General features: G+C 37.3%; 1 protein-coding gene across 4 annotated transcripts in view; it reads right to left on the bottom strand.

Moving 5' to 3' along the window:
- The window catches only part of DPYD (dihydropyrimidine dehydrogenase), a 981,230-nt gene that overhangs the window by 112,425 nt on the left and 841,639 nt on the right, over window positions 1-27,166 (bottom strand). For all 4 annotated transcript variants that reach the window (XM_049875731.1, XM_049875734.1, XM_049875732.1 and 1 more), the window contains one exon: window positions 25,341-25,520. In XM_049875731.1, the coding sequence (XP_049731688.1) occupies window positions 25,341-25,520 (180 nt within the window). The remainder of the gene's footprint in view (window positions 1-25,340; window positions 25,521-27,166) is intronic.

Below are 27,166 nucleotides of genomic sequence, written 5' to 3'. Positions count from 1 at the left end.
ACTGGATCCTCTGAACAATATGAGAAACTAATGGATAACTTTGTTATATTCACCTGCTTCTGGTCTGTTTTAGTTATCTAGTGCTACTATGACAGAAATACCACAAGTAGATGGCTTTAACAAAGAGAAGTTTATTTTCTCACAGTAAGTAGCTAAAAGTCCAAATTCAGGGTGTCAGCTCCAGGGGAAGGCTTTCTTTCTCTGTTGGCCTTCTCATCAATCTTCCCCCAGACTAAGAGCTTCTCTGTGCAAGGACCCTGGGTCCAAAGGACACACCCTGCTCCAGGCACTGTTTTCTTGGTAGTATGAGGTCCCCTGTCTCTCTGCTCACTTCTCTCTTTTATATCTCAAGAGATTGCCTCAAGACACAATCCAGTCTTTTGTAGATTGAAACCATGCCTCACTAACACAATTGCCGCCCATCCTCCCTTGTTAATATCACAGAGGCAGGATTTACAATATATAGGAAAATCACACAATACCGGGAATCATGGCCCCCAGACAAACTGATACATTTTGTGGGGGGGGGGGGTGGGGGACATAATTCAATCCATGACATGGTCCATAGAATTTGGCTCTTAAGGAAAAGTGGCAGGTTAAAAAAGTTGAATAGTAAAACTGAGGCTTCTTACAAGTGGAAAAAAGTCCACTTTTCCCTTAGGGTTTCCTTAAAATGCCTGATGGTTTATCTTTCTTGTTCCCTCAGCTCTTAGCAGGTGAATGAACCAGCTACCTACATCCAAACTTCCCCTTTCTCTCAAATCAGAGGTACAAACTCTCTTACATGCAGCGTATTAAATTTTGTGTTAAGAACTTTCCAGACATAAGTAGGGATCCCAAGATTTGCCATGTGGACTGTGCTTTTGCTTCAAAGTTTTAATTAACCTGAATTTCATGCAGATACATGAGCATTATCTAAATACAGTATATTTGAGCTTTTGGGACAATTTTCTTATATTTTCAGTAGGTTTTTTTTTTTTTTTTTATTACTGCTAATGTTTTGAATTACTTCAGATTTTTAATGACAACACAGGAAATGGGAGTGTTTTTGATACCAAGAGGTTATATTTATGAAAACATGGAATTATGCTTTAGATGAGGCTCTTCATGAAAAGATTTATATATCAAGCTTTCTGGTAGAAATTTTTTTTTTTCCTTTCTGAAGAAGTCCAATGAATAATTTATATTTTTCCAAAGTCTTAGAGCTAATTAAAAGTTAAGATCATTTAGGCCACAAAAAGAACAAAATACCCTTCTGTGAAATATCTGCATCATATTTATATAGTCTCTGAATTTATTTAGTGTCCTGGTATTAGATTTAAAAATTAAAGCACATATGACTCCATTCCTGTAAGTTACCACTTCTTGACGCCGTACAATTCTTGGACATAATTGCTTTTGAGTCTCTAGAGTAAGATCAGTAAGCAACTAATGAGAGATTCTCAATAGACACAGGTAGAATGAGAAAATGATTGCATAACTGAGATCAAATTATATCCATAGGGATATGGTACTCTCCATATTCTATAAAAGCCTACAGTAAAATCTCAATAATCTGTATGAATTGTGTATTTTCAAGCATATCCACTGAAAGTAATTTCTAACAAATGCTCATTTAAAACAGCTCTTTCAGTTTGGGTTTTTATATGAATTTTGATAGAATACTTGAAAGCTATTAATTATCTTAAGTAGGTTGAACAGCTCCATGAAATGTGTTCATATTAATAACTTTATAGCAAAACAAGCATTTTAATATTATAGCATAAAGGTATAATCTCACTCAAGTGACTAAACATCCCACATTTTAAATTAGTTATGTCTAAAATGTACACATTTGTAGTTTTTCGTTTTACTTATCTCTGGAAAGCTTCTAGTCCTTTCTTTCAGAAGTTCGTTACTTTCATTCAGTATTCACGTTGTTGTTGTTAGGTGCCGCTGAGTCAGTTCCAACTCATGTCCACCCCATGTTCAGCATAATGAAATACTGCCTCTGGCCTTGTTCTGACTGATGATATTGAGTTTTTCCATCATCTCTTTTCACAGATGTAGTCTATCTGATTCCTGTGTATTCCATGTGACGAGGTCCACGTGTATAGTCGCCATTTACCTTGTTCAAAAAGGTATTTGCAATGAAGAAGTTGTTCTTGCAAAAGTCTATCATGTGATCTCCAGCGTCATTTCTATCACCAAGACCCTATTTTCCAACTTCCGATCCTTCTTTGTTTCCAACTTTTGCATTCAAATCACCAGTAATTATCAATTATCAAGGCATCTTGATTGCATGTTTGATCAATTTCAGACTATAGAAGTTGGTAAAAATCTTCAGTTTCTTCATCTTATCCAACATTTATTACTTTCCAACTCAAAATGTCTACACATCGGCACACTCCTTACATTAGTGGTTGGTGCATAAATTTGAATGATAATCATATTAACTGGTCTTCCTTGTAGGTGTATGGGTATTATCCTATTACTGATAGTGTTGTACTTCAGGGCAGATCTTGAAATATTCTCGTTGATGATGAACGTGACATCATTCTTCATCATTCCCGGTATAGTAGACCATAAAATTGTCTGATTCAAAATGGCCAGTACCAGTCCATTTCAGCTCACTAATGCCTAGGATATGGATGTTTATGTGTTTCATTTCATTTTTGATGACTTCCATTTTTCCTAGATTTATACTTTATACATTTCACTTTCCAATTATTAATGGATGCCTGCAGTTGTTTCTTCTCATTTTGAGTCGTGCCACATCAGCAAATGAAGGTCCCAAAAGCTTGACTCCGTCCACATCATTAAGGTCAACTGTACTTTGAGAAGGCAGGTCTTCCCCAGTCGTATTTTGAGTGCTTTCCAAGCCAAGGGCCCCATCTTCCGGCACTACATCAGACAATGTTCTGCTGCTCTTCATAAGGTTTTCACTGGCTAATTTTTTCAGAAGTAGACCACCAGGTCCTTCTTCCTAGTCTATCTTAGTCTGGAAGCTCAGCTGAAACCTGTCCACCATAGGTGACCTTGGTGGTATTTGAACACTGGTGGCATAGTTTCCAGCATCACAGCAACACACAAGCCCCCACAGTATGACAAACTGACAGACCTCATACCATCAGGAATGGAGAGCTGCATGAAAAGGACTGGTCAGTGGGGGGGAGAGAGATGCTGATGAAGAGTGTGCTAATTAACTCAGGTGGACACTGGAGAGTGTGTTCGCAACTCTTGACTGGAGGGGGGATGGGAAGATAGAGAGAGAGGGAAGATGGCAAAATTGGCACGAAATGAGAGACTGTAAGGGCTGACTCAATAGGGGGAGAGCAAGTGGGAGAAGGGAGTAAGATGTATGTAAACCTACATGTGACAGACTGATTGGAATGGTAAACGTTCACTTGAAGCTTAATAAAAATTAATAAAAAAAAAAAAAAAGAATGGAGAGCTGGGAGCAAAATGTGTGCTTTGGACCCAGGGTTCATGCACTGAGAAGCTCCTAGACCAGCAGAAGATTGATGACAGGACCTTCCCCCCAGAGCCAACAGAGAGACAGACAGAGAGCCTTCCCCTAGAGCTGGCACCTGGAATTTGAACTTCTAGCCTGCTAGGCTGTGAGAGAATAAATTTCTCTTTGTTAAAGCCACCCACTTGTGGTATTTCTGTTATAGCAGCACTACATGACTAAGACAACTGCAAACCATTTGCACTACCTAGGGACCTCTTAAACTGACAAATACCTTCTAGACACCAAAGTACACCTTGCTAGCAGAAGTTCTTCACCCTATTGAGAGGCAATGCAGTATGATTTGTGGTTCGGGCTCTGATTTCCTGTTATCTGGGTTCAAATTCCAGCTAAAGCATTTACTAGCCTTTCCTCTGTTTTCTCATCTGCAAAGCAGAAATATCAGGAAGACCTACTTCACAGGTTTGCTTTGAAGGTTAAATGAGGTAACTGAGGTAAAGCACTTCACCTAGCACCTGCTTATTTAGTAAGAGCTAGGTGAAAATTAATAATTGCTATCTATTGCCTAGAAATTTATCAAAAGAGGAAATGAGGTACATTTGGCATGAACTGCTTGTTGACTTTTCACTCCTCCTCCCCTACACTCCTCCCCTCATTCCAAAGGAACATGGTTTACTTTCCCATTTTTTACAATTAACTTTTTTTTTTTTAAACCAGTGAGTTGAGATATTTTCTAGGGGACCAAATTCAACTTTAACCTTCAGTGATTTTTAGAATTCCCATTTGACCGTTTGGGTAATTCAGTGCAGTTCCAAAGTTTTGGCTCTTCTCCTGTATGATGATTTCTCAAAGATGACCAGTAGCTGTGCTTTGATTACATCTTTAAGTTTTTTCAAATCCTTAGGATGCAATTTGTCTGGGACTGGAGACTTAAATTTAAAGAGGCTAAGCACTACCTGACCATACTAGCTCATAGAGAGATAGGGCTTCAATTCCCATTTAATGATTTTTTTTCTACTCTTCCCAGATTGAGGATGATTCTTCTTAGTGGAGAAAATAGAAACAAAATAGGAGTTGAGTAGTCCTATGAACTTCCTGTCACCTGTAACCATTTTACAATTACTTTCTTAGGGACTGGTCCAATCACTATCATTTTAATCTGGTAGCTCTAAAGGGCAATATTTACTGATGAGGTCAAGATTATCCAACATTTATTATTTATTTTCCAAATCAAAATGTCTACACATTGGCATACTTCTTACACTGTATCTTAGATGAAGCATCCATTTCTTTGCAAGGTAAGATCCTTGGGGGGAAAATGCCCTTGATATGAAGATGTGTTTACAGACACCTGTATAATCGACTCCTGCATGTCACTGAGAGAGAGGTGGAAACTTCACCATCTTGTCCACAGATTAATAGAATCTAATTTTTTTTTTTTTTTTAATCAGTTATCTTCCATCCCATGATCATATCAAAAGCTGCAGAATCAATGATCTTCTCTGCACAGGAAGACAGGCAGAGGCATTGAAGCCTAATAGTCAAGTATGCAGGTTTTGTGAACATACAGATCTGGGCAAGAATATTGCCTCTTACTAGTGTAGGACCGTGAACAACTTTCTTAACTCCTCTGAGCCTTGCTTTTCTCAACAGTAAAAAGAGAATAATGATTCCTACTTAATATGGACTGTTGTAAGAAAGATAACATAAAAAGCCCTCAGAGCAATGCCACGTAACAACCAACTGAAGGTACTCCATTTTTATTATTATCATCATCATAATTATTAAGTCCACTTTTCTTTAGGCAAGAAACCCTGTATCATGCTGATAACAGCTTTGTCCATTTTATAAGATAAACACATACATCACTGAATGGTAGAAGCAGAATTTGGTCTGGTACATCTTCAGTGGGTGCAAGTTAATGGCATCACAGGCCAGCTGGAATAACAAAACCAGTACTAATGACAAGATCCTGAAAGATAAAGTTCACTGAAACGATGGAATTCTTGAGGTGGGAATTGCTAATGTCTAGAGCCCTGGTGGTGCAGTGGTTAAGAGTTTGGCTGCTAACCAAAAGGTTAGCATTTCAAATCCACTAGCCACTCCTTGGAAACCCCATGGGGTAGTTCTACTCTGTTCTATAGGGTCACTAGAGTCAGAATTCATTCGATGGTAATGGGCTTTTTTGTTTTGTTTTTAGAAAAATAAGAAAATTATTGGGGGAGGGAAGTGGATTTTGTGTATCATGGAACTTGAAGCCCCCTCATTGTCACAATCAGTACATAGATGATATCCTCTTTTCTCATATCCCTTAAGTAAGATTTCTAACCCAAAGAGAAGGGGATTCAGTTTTTATAAATTTTATCAATTCCAAATTACAAGTATTAATGAGTTCCTTAGGCTGGTTAACAGTTATTTGTTATCCTTCAAGTAATGAAATACTGAAAGCGTATTGTATTAGATTCTGATCAGCCTAAGAAGAGGAGGAAAGAGATGATTCGATACAGTTATAAATCTGATTTCTGTGCGTGGAAATTCATATAAATTTGTTTTCGTCGCATTGATTTTGAAAACCTGCCATAAAACTTTTGTTAATGCTAAGAGGAAAGACATAGCTTATGCTATAAATTCGCTTAGATATCTCTGCCTTACATATTTTGGTAGCAAATTAAATTTACCACTTCATTATCCCTTCCTGGCAGTTGGAAGTTGTAGACTTTAATGGAAGGTGCCAGGGTTGCTAATAGAATCTTCTCGTCACAGACGAAGGAAATGTAAAAAGTAAAACTCACAAAGATTTGCTGGGATTTATGCTAAAAGACAATAGCACCTAAGAGCTCAAACTAAGAATGAAGCCTGTGCCCCTTCAGGGGATGGAACTAATTATCTAACAGATTTGTAACGTGGCTCCTCTAATAATAAAAATGTAGTAATTTCCACAAGTGATCACTTGACCACAATCATGGCCTATAGATTGGAATTAATGGGGACGTTTACATAAAGCTTATATGGTTTTCATTCCTCAAGACTTGGTGCATCTGTCCCCTCCTGATGTCCCAGGATGAGATGGACACTGTTCCTTTCTGCATTCATAATTCTGATATTATAACAGCACTTATGTTGAGAGGAGGTATAAAGTGCTTAAGGGCACAGTTTTTCTAATAGACATAATTGGTTTGCATCTTGCTTCTACCACTAAATAACTGAGCTTCTTTAAGCCTTGGTTTCCACTTTTGTAAAATGGGAACAAATATATGTTTGTGTGTGTGTGTATTTATTTATAATTACATAATGTATGCAGTTCAAATCCACTATCCATTCCTCAGAAACCCTATGGGGCAGTTCCACTCTGTCCTTATAAGGTCACTATGAGTCAGAATGTACTTGATGGCAATGAGTTTGGTTTTTTGATTTTAATGAATTTATCTGCTCTTTGGTGCAAAGGTTAATGCTCTTGGTTGTTAACTGAAAGGTTGGCAGTTTGAGTCCACACAGAGTTGCCTCAGAGGAAAGGCTGGGAGATCTACTTCTGCGAAATCAGCCACTGAAACTCTATGGAGCACAGTTCTACTCTGACACACCCACAAGGTTGCTGTGAGTTGGAATCGACTCTGTGGTACCTGGTAATGTACTTAGAGTTTATTACTGTTATTATTTTTTTTCTTTTGCAGTTCTTCTTTTAATGACCATCTTTCCATGATAAGAGAGGTTTGTCTTGTTCATCACTCAATCCCAATTATCTACCATAGTGACTGACATGTAGCAAATACTCAGTATTTGTTGAATGAATAGATAAATGCATAAATGATTAAGATCCCAGCTCAAATTAAAATTTCTCAACTGGCAGAAATATGTAAAATAATGCTAATTAATACCAAGATTTGAATCTGTTACAAAAATTATATGAGCCCAGAAAAGGCATGTGATACTTATTTCCAGTCATAATTTTTTTAGGTTACGCAGTTTAGATAATAGGAAGCACCAAAGCAGAAACTTGAAGGAAAAACAAAACAAAACAAAAAACCAGGATCAAAATATAGTTTTTGACTCTTTATGACTTTGCAACAGCAATTTCCCATAAAATGCACCAGCCCTGAGCGAACAGAAATTCAACCTCAAGTGTTTGGTCTTTAGTTCTATAAATGTTATAATTTCATTATCCATTAATAATAATGCTATTACAAGACAAAATGTCAATGCATATATTAAACCATTAGAAATGTATTTGGCTTAAAATATCCAGCAAAATTCCCAGGGGGTTTGTTTGTGTAAGGGTGGGTAGGACATGAAGGCAAAAGAGTCCAGCCCTGCAGGTATCAGCAATCAATTTAAGGCTCTGTGCTGAGAGCCTTGGCCTCACTCAGGCAAGGCCAGCTTTTGTTAACAGAGGCTACAGGCACTGGCTGATCCTACAAAGCAAAGCAAGTCGAAGGTCTACTAAAGGACCTAATCAAATTTTCCATCTTTAAGAAGCAGTTTCTCATTTGAATTGTGATAGTACATTCACTAACTGCCCCACTCCTCAAGGAGCCAGCTGTGTGCCTCCTCTTTCTAAGTCCTAGCCAGTCTCCCTGACGTGCAATGCCTAAAGTATTCCCATTCCACAGCCAGCTGTTGGCAAGTTGGCAGAGGGAAGTACATTTGTTTATGCCCCTAGCCATACGTTTTCCTTAAGCCGGTTTCCAGCCAAGATTTTTATCTAGGTACCATTTATTTTTTTCCAATGGTTAACTTCATAAGGTTTTTAGTTCCCAAAGGCTATCTGATTAAAAGCAATTTGGACACAAAATGTTTTTAGTTTTTCTTACATGATATGTCTTATTTTGTTCCTAGAAGTATTACCGAATGCTTATCCTCTAGCTTCTTCAGAGTTAGTTGTTTACTTTCTTTTTTAAATTACCTTAATGTATTTATTAAAAAAAATTTTTTTTTTTTATTTATAAACAAAAAACCAAACCCATTGCTGTTGAGTCGATTCCAATTCATAGCAACCCTATAGGACAGAGTAGAGCTGCCCCATAGGTTTTCCAAGGAGCACCTGGTGGATTCAAACTGCCGACATTTTGGTTAGCTGCTGTAGCTCTTAACCACTATGCCACCAGGGTTTCCAATGTATTTATGTAGATTAAAAAAAAAATTGCCGTTGAGTCGATTCTGATTCATAGCAACCCTATAGGACAGAGTAGAGCTGCCCTACAGGGTTTCCAAGGAGTGGCAGGCAAATTCAAACTGTTAACCTCTTGGTTAGCAGCCAGGCTCTTAACCACTGTGTCACCAGGGCTCAGTATTTATGTATACTTACACATAATAAAATGCACAGATTGTGAGTGCATTTTAAGTCTGAGGACTTATACACTCCCAAAACTATTACCCCAATCATGATATGACATTTTCGTCATCCCAGTGAATTCCCTTATGCCTCCTTCCAGTCAATCTCTACCTACCATTGTTCTGATTTCTAATACAATAGATTAGTTTTTCATTTACTTACAATTATACATAATTAGAATTATTTAGTAAGTATTCTTTTGTGTCTCTGGCTTCTTTCCCTTAATATAATGTTTTTGAGATTCATCCATGGAACTGCCGACCCTTCGGTTAGCAGCTGTAGCACTTAATCAGTACGCCACCAGGGTTTCCTCAAAGATTATGGACGTATGTTTTTATGTCTCTTAGATAAATAGCTAACAGTGAATTGTTAGATCTTATAAAAAATTACCAAAGAGTTGCCTGAAATGGTTATACCATTTTATACTCTCATTAGCAAAAGTATGAGAGGTCTAGCTGCTCCATAACCTTGACAACATTTGATGTTGTCACTTAATTTTGCCTTTCTTGTAGGTGTGGAGGGTATCGCATTGTGGCCTTCTGCTGTTTTTTCCTTACCCTGGCTTGCAGGAAATATTATTCTCAAGCACGGGCCAGGCTATCTAAACTATGGTGATGTACAAGTCCATTTGTATGATGAGATATTAGTTGATGAGGGCTTAAAAATACATATATATTTTCAACTGAGATTGACACTTCTTAAGACACAGGCTTCACTGATGTTTGGACACACATTTTCATATCCAAATTACTTTTAATCAGGTAGCCTTTTGGAACTATGAAGTTAACCACTGGGGCGGGGGGGGAAGATGCATCTACTAAAACATTCTTGACCCCTCCTGCTTAGATTCCTTTGGGCTTCCCAGAAGGGGCAGAATGAACCATCATCAGCAAAGCATCACCGATAGGATTATCGGAATCTTGGTGAATTAATTCAACATACAGCTGCTCGATTTTTATGACAAATGTAGAAACGAGGAATAAAGGCACAGGTGTGGGTCTGTTAGAGTGTCTGTCCTTCGATTCTACTTTGTTTTCATGTTTCAATTGCCTTTTCTAGGCTTTAAAACCTACCTCAACTAGTTGAAGTATTCCTCTTAGCCTAGGAAAATCACCCTCGAGTCTCATTAGAATCAAGTGCATCTGTTATTAATTGATTTAAAAGTGAAAAAAAAAAATTATATAATCTAGGGTGAATTTTTTTTAAACAGTGCAAATCAATTGAGCCATCCTTTCTTGTTGCATCCTTCAACAGCTGAATATATGGTATTTCACAGAAATATGATTTGATTTGAGAACATCTGCAGCAGTCTGGAACACATTTTCCCCTGTACTTGACTTTTAGCTCATTATAGCTCTCAGATGTTCTCTCAGCAATCCTGTGACATATTGGAGTGTTACTGAACAAACATCAGTGAAGCCTATGTCTTGAGTAGTGTCAATCTCAGTTGAAAATGTTTCAGCTTTCTTAGCATCAACACTAGAAGAATTTAATTAACCCACTGGAACTTTCAAAATGATAGTTAATGCCTGTAAGAAATGAGAAATCAGAAGAGTGGGGGGAGAGTAGATAAGTGCTTAACCTCCCACATGCTGATGCCTGCCACCCTCAGCCTGAGCTTAAGCAGGCCATGAGAAGTCTTAATGCTCTACGCAGCCTCCCACATTCTGCCATGAAACCTCTGGCTTACTGTATTGCCCCCATGGAGATGGAGAAGGTAGAGGTGGTAACTACTGCTGTCACACTCTCCTGGTCCCTACAAGAGGTCAGCTTCCAACCTCTAATCAGCTCTCATCCAGCTGCTCTCGTGTTTTTAGTAGGTGGGGCTGGGAGACCAAGGTCAGAAAAGAGCTGTCAGTAGTGACACCGTTTTTTGCCCACTGCTGCTATTACATTAAGGAAGCAGCTGGTGAGATAATGTATGCGAAAGTGCTTTGTAAATTATAAAGTGCTTTTATAATTGTCAGGGATAATCACTACTGTTGTTTTATTCCTAGGTTGAGGAAAGAGCACTGAACTTGGCTCTTGGGAGGCAAAGTCCACCAGGAAGCTGAATATATGGGTGTGTAGGGGTCCAGAAGGGAGGTCTGTGGTAAGAGGACAGATTGGGAAGATAACAACACAGAAGATAAAATTAGCGTCATGGGTCATATGAGCATGCGCAGTAATACAAGAGCCACAGACAGCAGAATATCAGTATTTAAAGAACCAAAAACCAAACCGGTTGCCATCAAGTCGATTCCAACTCATTGTAACCCTATAGGACAAAATAGAACTGCCCCATAGAGTTTCCAAGGAGCATCTCGTGGATTCAAACTGCCGACCTCTTGGTTAGCAGCTGTAGCACTTAACCACTACACCACCAGGGTATTTAAGGGGCAAGAAATAAGGAAAGGGTTCATAACAGATGAACTCAAAGAAGCTTCTCTGCACACGTAGAAATGTGGTTTACTTCCAAGCCTTTAACAGGCTTTTTCCCTTAGCCTGGAGTATTCTTTCCACTTCCACCAGACTTTTGAGTTTCTGATTATTCAGGAACACATTCGCCAACTGCCCTCCACCCTAGGTACCCTGTGCATACGTCTATCATTGCAATAATCACACTATATGATAAATAGCTCTATGTTTAACTGCAATATTACTCTGTCATTCTTTTGAGGACAGAACTATATTATTATTAATTTTTCCATTTGTAATGTCTGGCTTATATTCGGTGCTAGCAAATGCTTGCTTGTTTAAATAGGAAAAAAGTCATGAGCAAAGCATACACACTGTTAGGTTTCCTCCATTGGATTAGACCAATTGTTGGATATTCGCCAAATAATCTATTTAAAACCAGACATAATGGGGAAATAAACATTTTAGCCTATGGCACTTTGCCAAGAGGTCAGGCAGGGGTCAAGTGATGTAACTGGAAACGGCATTATGGCACTAGCTGCCAGCAGGTGGGAAGGGGTATAGAAAGGGAAATGAAGTTCAATAAAGATGAGCTCCTCCATTTTACAGTTTTGCATAGGACTACACAGCCATCAACCTCTCTGGCAACAGCTATAAATTATCTGGAATACTAAATGAATTCTCATAGGCTGGTTAGACTGTGGTAACAATTAATCCCCAAATCTTAGTGGCTTAAACAATAAAATTTCATCTCATACAAGAAGCCTGCTGTGTCTGTGGCTGTCCTACATGTGGTGTCTCAGCAACTTGCATTCTCTTTATGTTGTCACCATCTCAACGTGAGCCTTCCGTCTTGGCTATGGCAAAGGAGGAGAGTATGGAAAACTGAGCACTAGTTCTTAAATGTTGTCGTTGTTGTTAGGTGCCATTGAGTAGATTCTAACTGAAAGTGACCCCATGTGACGGAGGAAAACTGCCCATAGCATTTTCTAGTCTTTAATCTTTATGGGAGCAGATTGCCAGGTATTTCTTCTGCAAAGCCTCTGGGTGGGTTCAAATGATCATCCTTTCATTTAGCAGCCGAGCACTTAACCATTGTGCCACCAGGGCCCCTTAGCTCTTAAATGCTTCCATCCAAAGAAAAATACATCATACTTCAGACGTATTTCATTGACTAAAGCAAGTCACCTAGCCACATGGAACATCAAAGAGGCAGGGCGGTTTACTGCTCATATATATTCAGAAAGGGTCAAAGAACAGGAAATATTACTGAGCACAAGCAATGTTTACCACAAATGCCAAAGGAATAAACAGAGTAGCATGGTCTTGCAGAATAATACTTCTGTATTTTCCTAGGAGGTCTGGATTAGCAAAACTGTCATGTTACTTGCATCAGTTTTACTTGTGACCTACATTAAATGGCAAAAAAGACTTGGTAACATTTAGGTTCTGAAAGATGACCAGCTTGATAGCCCTGAAATGATGGGTGACTTTCTACAGCTCAATTAGACTGAGCAGATACAAAAAATAGCCACCATCAGGGGACCTAGAGAAGCTTTACAGGTTGAGATGAAACAGTATAAAATTGATAAACAGAGAAGACAGGTGAAATGTTTTAAAGGTGTATGGAAATATATCTTCAAAAGGCATTGTCTTGATGTGGTTGGCTAAGAGCATTGCACAGTAGACTGGCCAGCCTGGGGTGAAGTGCTGGGGGTGAAGGCTTCAGGGCAACTTCCAGGCTCAGAATCAGCTTTACTAACAGTGTCTGAAGCTGCAAATCAAAGGATTTTCTGGGCAGAATAGTCACATTCTCTGCGCAGGTTGTAGTCACATCTCAGATACATTTCTAGGGGTCACCTGTTACTACGATGCACAGAACAGTATGTTATATACCTGAGACACTAATAAGATTACTTTCCAAGATGTACAAAGCAAAACATAGAGTGGATATTTGGGAATTAGGTGGTTAATTAAATCAATACGAATAACCAGAGTCATCAGGTCTCTAGGAGAAAAAAGAAAGGGATGGATATTGCATTTGGATATCTAAACTGATTTGGTTAACTGAGAAATGGCCAATTGAATAATTGAATAACTGCATTGAATAATGCAGTTGAAGACAACCTGGCCTATCCTTCCTAGCTTCTAGGGTTTTGGTAAAGCTATTCCATAACAGTTAAGACCCAGGGCATTTGAAAGCTAAAAAACAAAAACAAAACAAAACAAAAGCAAAAACTAGTTTTTTTTTTTTTCTTAGAAATCACCTCCATTTTTTATTTAAAATACCAGACATTTATTTAATTTTTTTATTCAAATCTTAGATTATGAGCAACTGACATAAGGCTTAATATAATTTAAATTTCTGTTGACTTCTTTATATTATCTAAATGACTTCTCTGACTCCTATAATCGCAGAAAACTACACAAAAAAGTGAGCAGATGGGCTTAAACAAAGATATAACAAATACATACAGAGTCTTAGGGGCATAGCTCAGAATTACAGAGAGATATTTTCCCTTTCTCTATAAAATCAGGGTCAGGAGCAAATACAACTGGTTTGCAGTAAATGCCCACTAATTCTGTCAAATTCTTGGCGGGGAGGGGTGGGCAGTAGGGATGAATTCAAGGCTAAAATTTGAATTTGAACTGCAATTTACATGCTTATAGTAATGGTTTCTTTTAAAATCTTCCATCTCCACTGAGGACAAGAAAAATTCTAATTTTTTTTTTTCCTGGCTCAGAAGTAACATCAGAATTAATGTGGATAAGTTGTGTTGAAGACATACAGAACTTTTATACAAGTTCTAAGTATATAATTAATATTAATAAGGTACATTCTGATTAAAGTAGTTATATTTGATGAAGTATGAGGAATTTACTTTCTTTCCTGGAAGTGATCAAGGAAATAATTGTATTTGTCATTGGCAATTAGATATCAATTTCATGCAGTAAGGTGAAATGGAGAACCAAACTTTTAAAAAGCATTGATGGACAAAGGGAAGAAACTGATGGGAGGCTAGCAGAACAACGAAAATGTTGTACAGCTTCCATTTTAATTTCAGGCTTACAATCGTGGATGGCAATATGGAAGCCACAGTGGTTACAAATTCAAAATCTCAGTTGCTGCCCAGATTCCTACATCAGGCACCCTGTACACAACCAGGTGTTCTATACAGACAAGGAAGTGGAAAGCCATGTGCTGCAACATCTTGTCCTATGCCCATGCAGGCACTGGCAATTGATCACACCATCTTTGTTGAATTTGGCTTCAAAATCCTCCTCTACATAGTGCTCTAGGCAGCCACTATCAACTGATCAGACTGTCCCTGTGAGATGAACCAATTTATCCCTGGCATGGGAAGAACCAGGCTGGGAGGCTTATGGGGCATAGGCTATTCTGGGTTATAAACAGTGCAAAACTCTTTCCATAACAAGGCGGGCTCCTATCAGTCCCTACCCTAACAATTCTTGTTAAATTCTGATACTGTTCTTACGTCTGATTTGGCAAAGGCAATAGCACCCTCCCTTCTGCCTATTTTAGGACCAGTAACAGACCACTCACGCCCGTTTACTATTTCAATCATTATCCAAGTAACTGATGGGGACGTAAAATGCCATCTGAAATTTTTCTAACATTATAATGTAACCATCTGGCAGCTACAGGTAGAATAACTGCTGGGACAAAGCTGCAAAAGGAGAAGATAACATGGATGAGGACTACAGGGTCATAAGACAACTTGAAGGAAAATGGCTTTCATCTCCCTCCCTCTTCCCCTTTTCTTAAGCTAGTTCTGCAAGAGGTCCTTAGAGACAAGAGCAAGAAAAAAAAAAAAAAAGTATTGTAGATGGATGGGAGGTAGCCACAAGGGTCTCGGGCAAGACACTTGCTATGGACTTTTCATTGTAAGATTCCACATACTCATTGATAAGGTTAAATAATTTCAAAATATTCTGTTTACATTTTTAAATCATTATATATATTTATTATGGTCACAAAATTCTTGCCAGATATATGTATTATGGATATTCTCTCCCATTCTGTGACTTGAGATTTCATTGTCTTAATCATGTCTTTTCAAGACAGTTTTTAATTTTGATGAACTGCAATTTATCTTTTTTTTTCTTATATGCTTAGTGCTTTTCGTGTTCTAAGACATTTTTCACAAGCTCATGAAGATGTTTACCTTTGTTGTCCCCTAAAAGTTTATAGTCTTAGCTTTTAGATTTATGATCTATTTAAAGTTACTTTTGTGTCTAGTGTGAGGTAGGTATTGAGGTTCATTTTTTATTTTTCCATATGAGTATCCATGAACTCCATCACTATTTATTGAAAGGTCTTTCTTTTATTCATAGGATTCCTTTGACACCTTTGTCAAAAATCAATAGAGTGTGTATGTGTAGGTCTATTTCTGGACTCTCTATTCTGTTCCATTGATCTATTTATCTACCCTGATACCAAAACACACTTGCTTGATTACTGACGATTTATAGAAAGTCTTGAAATCTTCTAACTTTGTTTTTCTTTCTTCAAGATTGTTTTGGCTATTCTAGCTACTCTGAATTCCAATGTAAATTTTAGAATCAGGTTGTCAAATTCTAAAAAAACTCCTCTTGGAATTCTGTTAAACCTATAGATCAACTCGGGGAGAACTGACATCTTAGAATACTTCTCCATTGATTTAAACCTTCTTTAATTTTTCTCATCAATCCTTTGTAGCTTTCAGTGTGCAGGTATTCACACATTTTCATTTATTCTTAAGAATTTTATGTATTTTTGATGCTATTGTAAATTGTATTTTTTAAATTTAATCTTAAAATTATTCATTGCTTTAGTTATTCATATACAAATACAACTGACTTCTGTATATTGTCTTTGTGTCATGAAACTTCTGCATGTTCACTTTTTGATTTTAACAGTATTTTTATAAGTTCTTTAGGATTTTCTATGTGCACAACCTTGTTAGCTAAATATAAAGACAATTTTAGTTCTTCCCTTTCAATCTGGATGCCTTTTATTTCTTTCCTTTTTTTTTGTCCTTACTGTACTGCTTAGGACTACAAGTACAGTATTGAACAGAAGTGGTGACAGTGGACATTCTCACCTAGTTCTTGATCTTAGGAGAAAATAATTTATTCTTTCACCATTAAGTGTGACAATAGCTGTTAAAATTTATGCAGATGTCTTTAATCAGACTAAAGAAGTTTCTTTCTATTCCTAGACTGCTGAGAGTTTTTATTATGAATGGATGTTGGATTTTGTCAAATATTTTTTCTACCTCTAAGAATTCGTATCCAGAATATATAAAGATCTCAAACAATTTAATAAAATTGGGCAAAACATTTGAACACTTAGACAGTGGAAGATACATGAATGGCCATTAAGAACATAAAGAAGTGATCAACAACATTACTTATCAGGGAGAATAAAATTCAAATCACAATGAAATACAAATGCCATATTAAAAAGATCAAGGATACCAAATGTTGGCTAGGATGAAGGGGAATAGAAACACTTCTCCACAGCTGGTAGGAGTGTAAAATGTTACAATCCACGGACTTCAGACTTTCTGGAGCCATGGAGGCTGGATAAAACCCTGAAACTATTGCCCTGAGATAATCTTAAAACTTAAACCAAAAATATCCCCTGAAGCCTTCTTAAAACCAAACAATAGTTTAGCTTAACTTGTAAAAAAAAATCTGCCTTGAGCGTTATGCTCTTTTAAGAACTATCTATACAAGATCAAATTGACAACACCCAGATAAATAAAACATTATTGAAGAAGAACAAAATAGGCGGTCTCACACTTCCCTATTTCAGAACCTACTATACAGCCACAATAGTCAAAACAGCCCGGTACTGGTATAATGATGGACGCAGATCAATGGGACAGAATTAAGAACTCAGAAGTAAACCTATCCATGTATGGACAGCTGATCTTTGACAGATAGTCAAAGTCCATTAAATGGGGAAGAGATAGTCTCCTTAACAAATGGTGCTGGAAAAACTGGATATCCATTTGCAGAAAAATGAAACAGGATCCCTACCTCACATCATACACAAAACCTAACTCAAAGTGGATCAAAGACCTAAATGTAAAACCTAAAACTTAAAGTTCATGGAGGATAACACAGCAACAAACCTAGGAGCCCTAATTCATGGCATAAATAGACTATCAAACATAACTAAAAATGTACAAACAGCAGAAGATAAACTAGACAACTGGGACCTCCTAAAAATTAAATACTTACGCTCATCAAAAGACTTCTTCAGGCAGACTGGGAAAAAAATTTTGACAACAACATATCTGACAAAGGTCTAATTTTTAAAATTTATAGAAAACTTCAACACCTCAACAACAAAAAGACAAACAGTCCAATTAAAAAAAATGGACAAAGGACATGAACAGACACTTCACCAAAGAAGGCATTCAAGCAGCTGACAAACACATGAAGAGATGCTTGCCATCATTAGCCACTAGAGAGATGGAAATCAAAACTACAATGACATACCATCTCACCCCAGCAAGAATGGCACTGATCAAAAAATAGAAAACAACAAATGCTGATGAGGTTCTGGGGAGATTGAAACTCTTATACACTGCTGGTAGGAATGTAAAATGATACAACCATTATGGAAAATGGTACGGCGTTTTCTTAAAAAGATAGAAATAGAAATATCATATGATCCAGGACACCACTCCTAAGCATATATCCTAGAGAAATAAGAGCCATCACTTGAATGGACACAGGCACACCTACGTTCATTGCAGCATTATTCACAATAGCAAAAAGATGGAAACAACCTAAGTGCCCACCAATGGATGAATGGATAAACAAAATGTAGTATATACACAGAATGGAATACTATGTAATGATAAAGAATAATGATGAATTTGGGAAACATCTCACAACAAGGATGAAACTGGAGGACATTATGCTGAATGAAATAGGTCAATCACAAAAGGATAAATATTGTAGGAGGCCACTACTATAAAAATTCAAGAATAGGTTTACCTACAGAAACAAACATTCTTTGATGGTTACCAGAAGGGGAGGGATGGAAACTTACTAACTAGTTAGCAGACGTGTTAATTTTGATGAATGGAAAGGCAATACACAATATGGGTGAAGTCAGCACAGTGTGACCAAGGCAAAAGGTACACTGAGAGGTAAACAAGGATAAAGGCCAACTACAGTAAATACTATAGCATATATATAAACCTGCAGCAATAGGAATAAACAATAATTTATGAGTTGATACATAGGTAGATACATATGATAAACAGGTGAAGGAGGTTCTACGAGAGTACACCCGTGCACATATATAGCTATGGTTGTGGATATTTCTACATACATATTTATATGTACTGCAGATATATAAAAAAAACCCTTTTTTTTTATACATATATGCATATATTTACACACACACACACACACACACACACACACATATATAGCACAGCTATGGAAACTACTTGGTCATTACCAAACACCTGCAAGACTGAAATAATGGACTTGAAGGCTAAGGACCATAGTCTGGGGGGACATCTAGGTCAAATGGCACAACATAGTTCATAAAGATAGTGTTCTACATTCCACCAAGGTAAGTAGCGGCTTACGAGCTGCCATCTAAGACGCAAGTATTGGTCTCTTCCCATTGGAGCAAAGGAGAGTGAGGAAAACCAAAGATGCAAGGAAACAATTAGTCCACTAGAACAATCAGCTATTCAGACAAGGGGGGAAATGTTTGTCCAAAAGCAAAGATGAGAAAGTAGGAAGCGCAAGGGAAACTAAATGAATGGGAACAGGGAAACCAAGGTGGAAATGAGGAAGGTGCTAACATATTGCAGGGATTGCGTCCAATGTCAGGGAACAACTTGTGTATGAACTATTGAATGGGAAAATAATTTGATATGTAAAATTTCACCTAAAGCATGATAAAATGTTAAAAAAAAAACAACTGACAACAGTAACTGGACAGATTAGACAGGAATCTTAGAGGGTAATGAGTTTGTGTTAATGGAGGAGAAAGAATTCAGAAAAGGAGGTGAAAATGGTTGCACAATTCAAAGAATGTAATCAGTGTCACTGAACTGTACATGTAGAAACTGCCGAATCGGTGTATGTTTTGCTGTGTATATTCTCAACAACGACAACAACAAAATAAATACATTTAAAAAAGTGGTACAACCACTTTGGAAATCTGTTTGAGTTTCTCATAAAACTAAATGTATCTCTACCTTACAACCCAGAAATAACAATCCCAGGTATTAACAAAGAGAAATGAAAATACATGCCTACAAAAAGAGTTATACAAATCTTTAACATGGAAAAACTCACCTATGGTGATAGAAGTCAGAAAAGTGACTGCTTCTGGTGGTGGTGGGAGGGGAATGGAAAATCACTGGAAGGTGCATGAGAGAACCTTCTGAGGTGTTAGTAACATTTTATATCTTGATGAATATGCATTGGTGTATGCATTGACAAAACTCATCAAATGGTTTGTTTAAAATCTGTGTAATTTTTCTATGTAAATTATACCTTAATTTGGAAAAATAAAAGACATGTTAACTCCACTTGAGGTCAAACAGCATGGAAGACACAAAATTTTTAAGTTGTGATTAAAAGGAAATAACACTGTCTTGTTTTTGTAGTGGTTATGCTGTTGACTTCATATATTCCTTTTAAACATTACTTAGTTCTCTGTGTTGGATAACAAATAAATAGTTAGACATCTACATATAAAATTAATATAACCATACAAAAATAGTTTTATGAAATTATATTACTTTTGGCTTTAAAATATCATGAGAATGATGCCTCTAGTCAAGTGGATATACCAGTTTTGATTTCTATCAAAAAACAAAGCTCTCCTTGTTTTAGGAGTTGCTAAACCATGACAGCTTTTCTGATTTTATCCTAGTGAAAGCTTTTTAATGAGCACAGATTATGTTCACGTACTAATATTACTGATAGGTATTTCATCATGTTTTAATACCTACTGAAAGTATTTTGGCATGGTTACTGTTTTCTTCTGAAATGGCTGCTATTCTTGAAAGCACCTAGCTGGAATTTTAATTATAAATTGGCTTTCTTTTTTCTTGCTAAATAAGGACACCACAGATAGTTTGTGCAATTTAATTCTAGAAACATGTAGCATTGTCCTAAGTGCTTGAAAAATGAAGCATAAATAAGACATGATCTCTGCTTTTAAGATGCTCATAATGAGCTGCAGTGATGGACAGGAGAAGATAATGTGGTAAGCTCAATGCTAGTTACATGAACAAAAGGCTCTAGGAGGGCTGAAAATGAAGTGATTCAGTTTTCATGGAGCAAGGGCAAGAGACTTCTTCATAGAAGGCTTCACAAAGGAAGCTATGTCTAAGATAGATCTAAAGTGAACGATTCAACGATATATTCACTTAGCAATTCAACTACCATGCTGTTGTTCCTACATAGTAGACATTGTGTTAGGAACCGGCACATGGTGTGTGATCTAGGTCCTCAAGAAGCTTATTATCTAACTTCATTTGCCAAGCCAAGAAGGAAGAGTGGTTGTTCACCTGCCTACCTCACTCTTTCCACTCTGGCTTTTTTCCATCTCATTTTACTAAACTAGACTCATACACGAAGAGGGAATTTAAATTCAAAAGTTGTTCTTTTCATTTCTGATGTAATAGAAAAGGTAGTATCTTTCTAAGTTTAGTGATTGTTAATGACAACTAATTCTGCATGCTATCACTTAGCCCTGTCCTTAGAACATTCATTTAATCATTCATTCCTTCATGTAGTCAACCAACATTTATCAAGCCTTACTATGCATCAAGCATCAACGAGTGTCCTAGGAGCTGCAACAAGACAGTGAATAAGCTACGTGAACTGACTGTCTAGTAGAGGCAATGGATATGTAGCAATTCAAATGCTGCGTAATACCTGCTGCAACTGAGGTTGAGGAAGGGAAGCAGAAATTAATTTTGATTTAGAGGTCAGAGAATAATTCAAAGAGAAGGTGATGCCCCAGCATTTCCCTTAAATAAACTAGAAAGGCATCCCAGGCATAGGGGAAAGCATATGAAAATGCATGGAGACCCTAAGCAAGAAGCAGTTTTTGGCCCATGTTGCTTCCCTTTTTAGAAGTCCCGATCTCAACCCAAGCAGAGAAGAGTAAACACATTTCCTTCCTTGATAAATTTTCTCTTCTAACATTGCAGTTTACAACTCGTTTCATATTTCTTAAGCAAATAGCCAACTTAAAAATGCCAAAGATTAATATTTTATTTTCCAATATAACTAAAATACATACTTTGCCCCCAATTCGAAAGCAGAATTTCTAAATAAAGGGGTTTTGGGAGTTATAGTCTCATCTAGATATTCTCCACAATCCATTATCTAAAATCCTTGGGGCCAGGTGTATATCAGATGTTAGCATTGTTTTTTTTGGATTTTAGAAAAGTAATATGGTACATATGCAACATTTTGCTTAACATCCCCAGCAAGGTACAGGGCAGCACCCTAGAATCAAACCTTTAGTGTCTCTGTGGTAAGCATTTAAATGTTCACTCGAAGAGGGAGAAATAAAGATTACAAATAGCCTCACATCAGTTCAAGCCAGGTTTGTTGCCAAATGAATTATGTGGAAACATTCGGTTTCAGTGCTTCTTAGATTTCAGAATTGCTGATGAGGGATTGTGGACCTGTATTCTGATTATCTTTATTTTACAGTTTTAGAAACAGGTTTAGAGAGATTAAGTAATTTGTCCAGGTTAGGCTAGTAGTAAGTGATGAAGTATCACATAAACCCGGCAGTCTTACTCTTCTAAGTCTGCTAGTAACTGCTGTGCTGTCTTCCATATGTCTGCATTTCACTTCATGTTGATATACTAGGTTCTCATCAGGAGGAAGAAAGAATTTAGGTAACTGAGTTTTAAAATAACAGCTTGTTTTGCTGTTGAGGATCTTCCTTTCTGATGATACATTGAATACCCTTCTGCTTCTTCATCCTCACAGGTTTCCTCATTGTTGACTATCTGCACTGACTCTGAATATAATGTGTTTGATAACAAAGTCTGTTATTACTGTTCTTGCTTATATGGCTTTGATTCATCTGGTGCACTAATTCCCTGACCCTGGCTCCTCAATGGGTATTTTCAAACTCTGGCTACTCAGAACCCAGTGTGATGCTTCCCTGGATTTCTTTCCCTGCCTCTCTGATTTTTTTAATTTTTCTTCCAGCCTGAAATCATTGCTAGATCTACATTAAGATGAATTTACATTCTGCTCATTGCAAATTTCTCATCCTCTGACTTTTCTCCTGTGGTTCCTTTCTTCATTCCTTTTAGCAGTATGGTCTCTGGATTGCTGTATCAGATCGTGAGGCAAAAATGCAGATTCCTGGACCCACCTCTGACCCATTGAATCAGGGTCTCTGGGGATGAGGCGTGAGGAATCTACATTTTTCACAAGCATGCCACATGGTTCTTCACCCACTTCTTGAGTATCAATAATTCAAGATCAACAGCTCTGTGGTGTGACAAAGCTGGTATTTGCTCTTCCCATGGGATTTGCTCTCACTCTTAAAGGGCACAGATTTACTTGCAAATATCAGACCGTAACAAACTACAAATGTTCAATTTCTTTTCCTTCTGAAGCCACCTAAAGAAATACTGCTTGGGAAGTTTAATCAATTAATAAGTGAGGTAAGCATACGTTGTTGCTGCTGTGTGCCGTCAAGCCTATTCTGACTCACAGTGACCTTACAGGACACAATAGAACTGCCCCATAGGGTTTCCTAGGTTATAATCTTTACGTGAGCAGATTGCCAGGTCTTTTCTCCTGCAGAGCAAGATGGTGGATTCGAACTGCTGACCTTTCAGTTAGCAGTCAACCGCTTAACCATTATACCACCAGGGCTCCTTTTTTATTTGACAAAGTATAGGGAGAATATATTAAATACACTATTACTTAAAAGATTAAGTGAATAACTTGACCAAATCCTTGTTTCCATCTCCAAAATTTAATTTTCTCTCCACCATTTTGAAACACTGCATTGTACTTGATTTCTTCTAAATATCTGCTCTAATTTATTTTACCCTGAACTATGAGTGAAAGGCTGAGTAACACTTGTCCTTTCCAAACAAATCTGTCCTATGTAAAGAACCCAGCACTTCTAGAGTCTTTATAAAAAGAGAGTACATCTTCTCCTGTTTTCCACATAGCACAAAAATACTGTAAAGAGAAGCATCCTATTCTTTAGCTAATGAGAACATAATATGAGTTGTTTTCAAATACACACACACACACACCACACACATGCACACAAAACAGCGACACTAAGAAGGAACAATTAGGAAGCCACCTGTACCTTGGATCCAGAGTACTTAGATTCACTATTAGGGATAATATCCTGAAGGGGATATTCATCTATTGTTTTAGTCATGTCAGCCAGCACTAGAGGATCCAGGAGCACAAATCTATTACCTGACCATCTGCTGGTTCCTGAACTTAGTGTTGAGAAATGAATCACTAATATAATCACAAAGGCAGAATTTTTTTTTTTTCAAATGATAATGCTGATAATTACACTTATGGTTATGATGAAGGCTGGGCTTGCCGCACCGAACAAAGGAAAGAAAGTCTGAATCCAAATTCAAACTCTCTGAAAATCATTTCCATTTATGTCATTGACACAAGTGTATCCATCTTTTATTTGAATATGTAAGTTTTGAGAAATAAGTGTGCAAGTCCTTTAAAGACAAAATGACACAGTGCAGTGCAGCTACTTACATTTCAGCTCGCATGACAACCTTCCAAATTTGAGACAATGCCTTTATAGATGGTCATAAACTATCACGTCAGAAACAACGTCCTTGAGATATTTACATGGAAAGAATGTAAAGTCCTTTGTGAATTTTTTTGAATTATGAAAAAACCTTTGAATATTGATAGTCATTGATAAAGGCAAGAACACTCACTGTCTAGATACTGCAGACTCAGTTTATGGTAATATGATTAGTTAGACTAATAATGCTGCTTAGGCACAGTCTTGCTAATTACAATATTATAAATATTAATGTCACCCAGCCTTTCTGTTTGATTGCCACTCATGGAGTCATTCATCATATTTTCCTGGAACCCACACTGAAAGGTTTTACTTTTTTCTCCCCTTCGTTTTTCATTACTGGACCTGCAATCATATGCATTATTCTTCAAGAAGACTTTACTTCGATTGCTGGTAAAGGGAGAGTGATATTTTCCATGAAAACCAGCCAAATGAAAGTCAGGTAGACGATGTTTCTCTTCTTTTTTTCCGAGTCCCTAAGCCATCCAAGGAAGAATACCCAGGGTTTTTGTTTTCCATTCTTTTTCCTGTGGCCTGTTTCAAGTTAAGATTCATTTGAATTATTAAATGCTTCCTTAAAGAACCTTTTTATACTGCTTCTCTCTTTTTTTTTTTTAAGTTAATTATTGATGTGGTGACAAGGTGAAAAGACTAAGAATTGTAATTTTTCCCTCTCATCGTTCACGACTTAGAAATGTCTTCTGACAATGGTTGTCTATTTAGAATAACACAAAGGAAATACAAAGGCAAAATGCTGAATGTTGTTTTAGAAAAAGGTTGCTAAAATCACTGTATTTTACAAAATGTAAATGTAGTATATGTTTCTCCGAAAATAGCAGTTAGTGAGAAAGTTGGGACATAACATTTTGAGCCCAGGTTTAACCACATAGCAGAAGCAGTTACAAAAGATACTGATTAGAAGTTAATTTTAAGAACATCCTCATATTATTCAGGACTCCAGTGATTTGATTGTCTTGAAAATAGAAGGGCAATGTTGTAAGTTCCAGAATCTGTTAGAGAATAAGAAATCTCCAGCCTCTCACCAAAAAGAATGCCCGTCATCACCATAGTAAGCAAGCATTTGGAGGTTCTTTACAAACTTTAATCTCTTTTTTATGACTTTGTGTTATATTGGTTTTATAAAAATATAACTCGCAGACCCACCATATAGCTGTAATCAAGCCTCCTTTGGAATGATTCTACTGTAGAAATCACAGTCACCTGCACTGTTCCCTCCGTTAGAGAGTGCAAACAGTACCTGGATATAAAAACTGACCCAGGATACAGTTCTCAGGGATAACACAGGAGAGGTGAGCACATACCTTCCCGGTGAGTTCAGCAATCTGTGGAACTGGCTTCCCTTTCTGGTGACGCACAGTGGCTGGACTCTGCCCATCCCAGTCTTGCAGTTCTTCAATGCTTTTCAGATAAAGAAGGGCTTTGAGGCCAGTGCAGTAGTCACCGATTACAGTGAAATCCTGATTCTGAATAGCACTGCATACCTAGAAAAGATGGACCCACCAAACAAACATAAGTCCAAGAGCTAATTCTCCAACTGGATTCTCTTTACGTTTATTCATCAAATGTTTTAGATGCCAGACCTTGCTCTAGGCATGGCAGATCAATCACTGCCTAAAAATAAGGGTGGTGGGGCGTGAGGTACGGGGAAACTTTTGGGGGCAATGGATATTTTCATTAATTTGATGTGATGACAGTCTCATAGGTGTATGCATATGTTAAAAGTTATCAAGTTGTACGCTTTAAATATGTTTACTTTATCGTATGTCAATTATACCTCAATAGTGCTTTTAAAAATGAGATCCAGTAGGCTGAATTATCAAGGAGTCACACTCAGCATAACACAAGAAAGGGCGTTTTAATGCTCTCATTTTCTCTCTTTTGGGACGTGCTGCCTGATGGTAGTTCTTGGCTCTCGAGGCCAAGCTGGGGCAAAGTGATGTTCATTCAGTTAACTCAACCATCATTTACCCCTGCCTGCCTTTTCGGCCTCATCTGCTGTTTTTAACTTTTTGTTCACTGTGCTCCAGCACCCACGTCTTTCTTCTTTTCCTTAAATTTGACAAGTTTTTTTTTCCTTATCTTAGGGTCTTTTTGCTGCCTAGAAGGCCTTTTACACATATCATCTTTTAATTATAGTTATTTATGATTATTTGATTAACAGTCTCTCCCCAATTAGACTGACGCTCCAGGAGGGTAGAACCTGTATTTACCTTGGCCACACATTATCTTCAATGACAAGCATAGGGTTTGTCATGGATTCTGCCCTCAATAAATATTTTCGAATGAATGGATAATTCAGAGACACTGTAGAAGATATGGGGCTTTGGTGGAGCAGTGGTTAAGGGCTCAGGCTGCTAACCAAAAGGTTGGCAGTTTGAATTCACTAGCTGCTCCTTGGAAGCCCTATGGGGGAGTTCTAATCTGTCTCATAGGGTTGCTGTGAGTTGGAATCAACTCAACAGCAATGGGTTTGGTTTTTTGGTAGAAGATATTTTTAAATTTGAATGAACATGTGTCAGAAAATAGAAGTTCATTTCTACAGCTAAGAAAGGTTGAATCAGGGAATTTAGGATTCTTCCAATAAAAATATACTTGGGGTTCTGCAATTATAGTTCAGACTTGAGGTAAACCTTCATGAATTTGGATTTAGATAAGCATTTCTATGTTGAGTACTTTCAAATACACTCTTCAGCCTTGTTACCAGATGCAGACTGCAGAGCCACATGTACAACTGCCAGTAGGACACCTTCACCTAGATGGCCCAACATCACTTCAAATTCAAAATTTACAATATGGAATTCAGCATTCCTCCCCACCTACTTTCTAAATTCATTCAAAGGAGCAACAAACCAGACAAATAATACTAAGCAAAGCAAAAATAATTTCTATCACATTTCCCAAGACATTGAATACCTAGCATATATCAGAGTGCCTGGTAATCAGGCACCAATAAATGGCAGCCAATAAAGAAAAAAATATCACAAGTGAATGAAAATGAAGGAAACAACTAAAAATAGGATGATGAATCAGATGCTATTTCCAGGTCTCTTAAGGCCTTTTGAGTAAATAAATTTTGTTGTAATTCTCTTGTCTAGCATATTACCTGGTATCTAGTTGTTGCTGAATG

The sequence above is a fragment of the Elephas maximus genome, chromosome 3 (genome assembly GCF_024166365.1).
Source record: "Elephas maximus indicus isolate mEleMax1 chromosome 3, mEleMax1 primary haplotype, whole genome shotgun sequence".
In the NCBI taxonomy this organism is placed as follows: domain Eukaryota; kingdom Metazoa; phylum Chordata; class Mammalia; order Proboscidea; family Elephantidae; genus Elephas; species Elephas maximus.
Note: the sequence above shows the minus strand (reverse complement) of the source record. Positions and strands in the feature narration are given on the sequence as shown.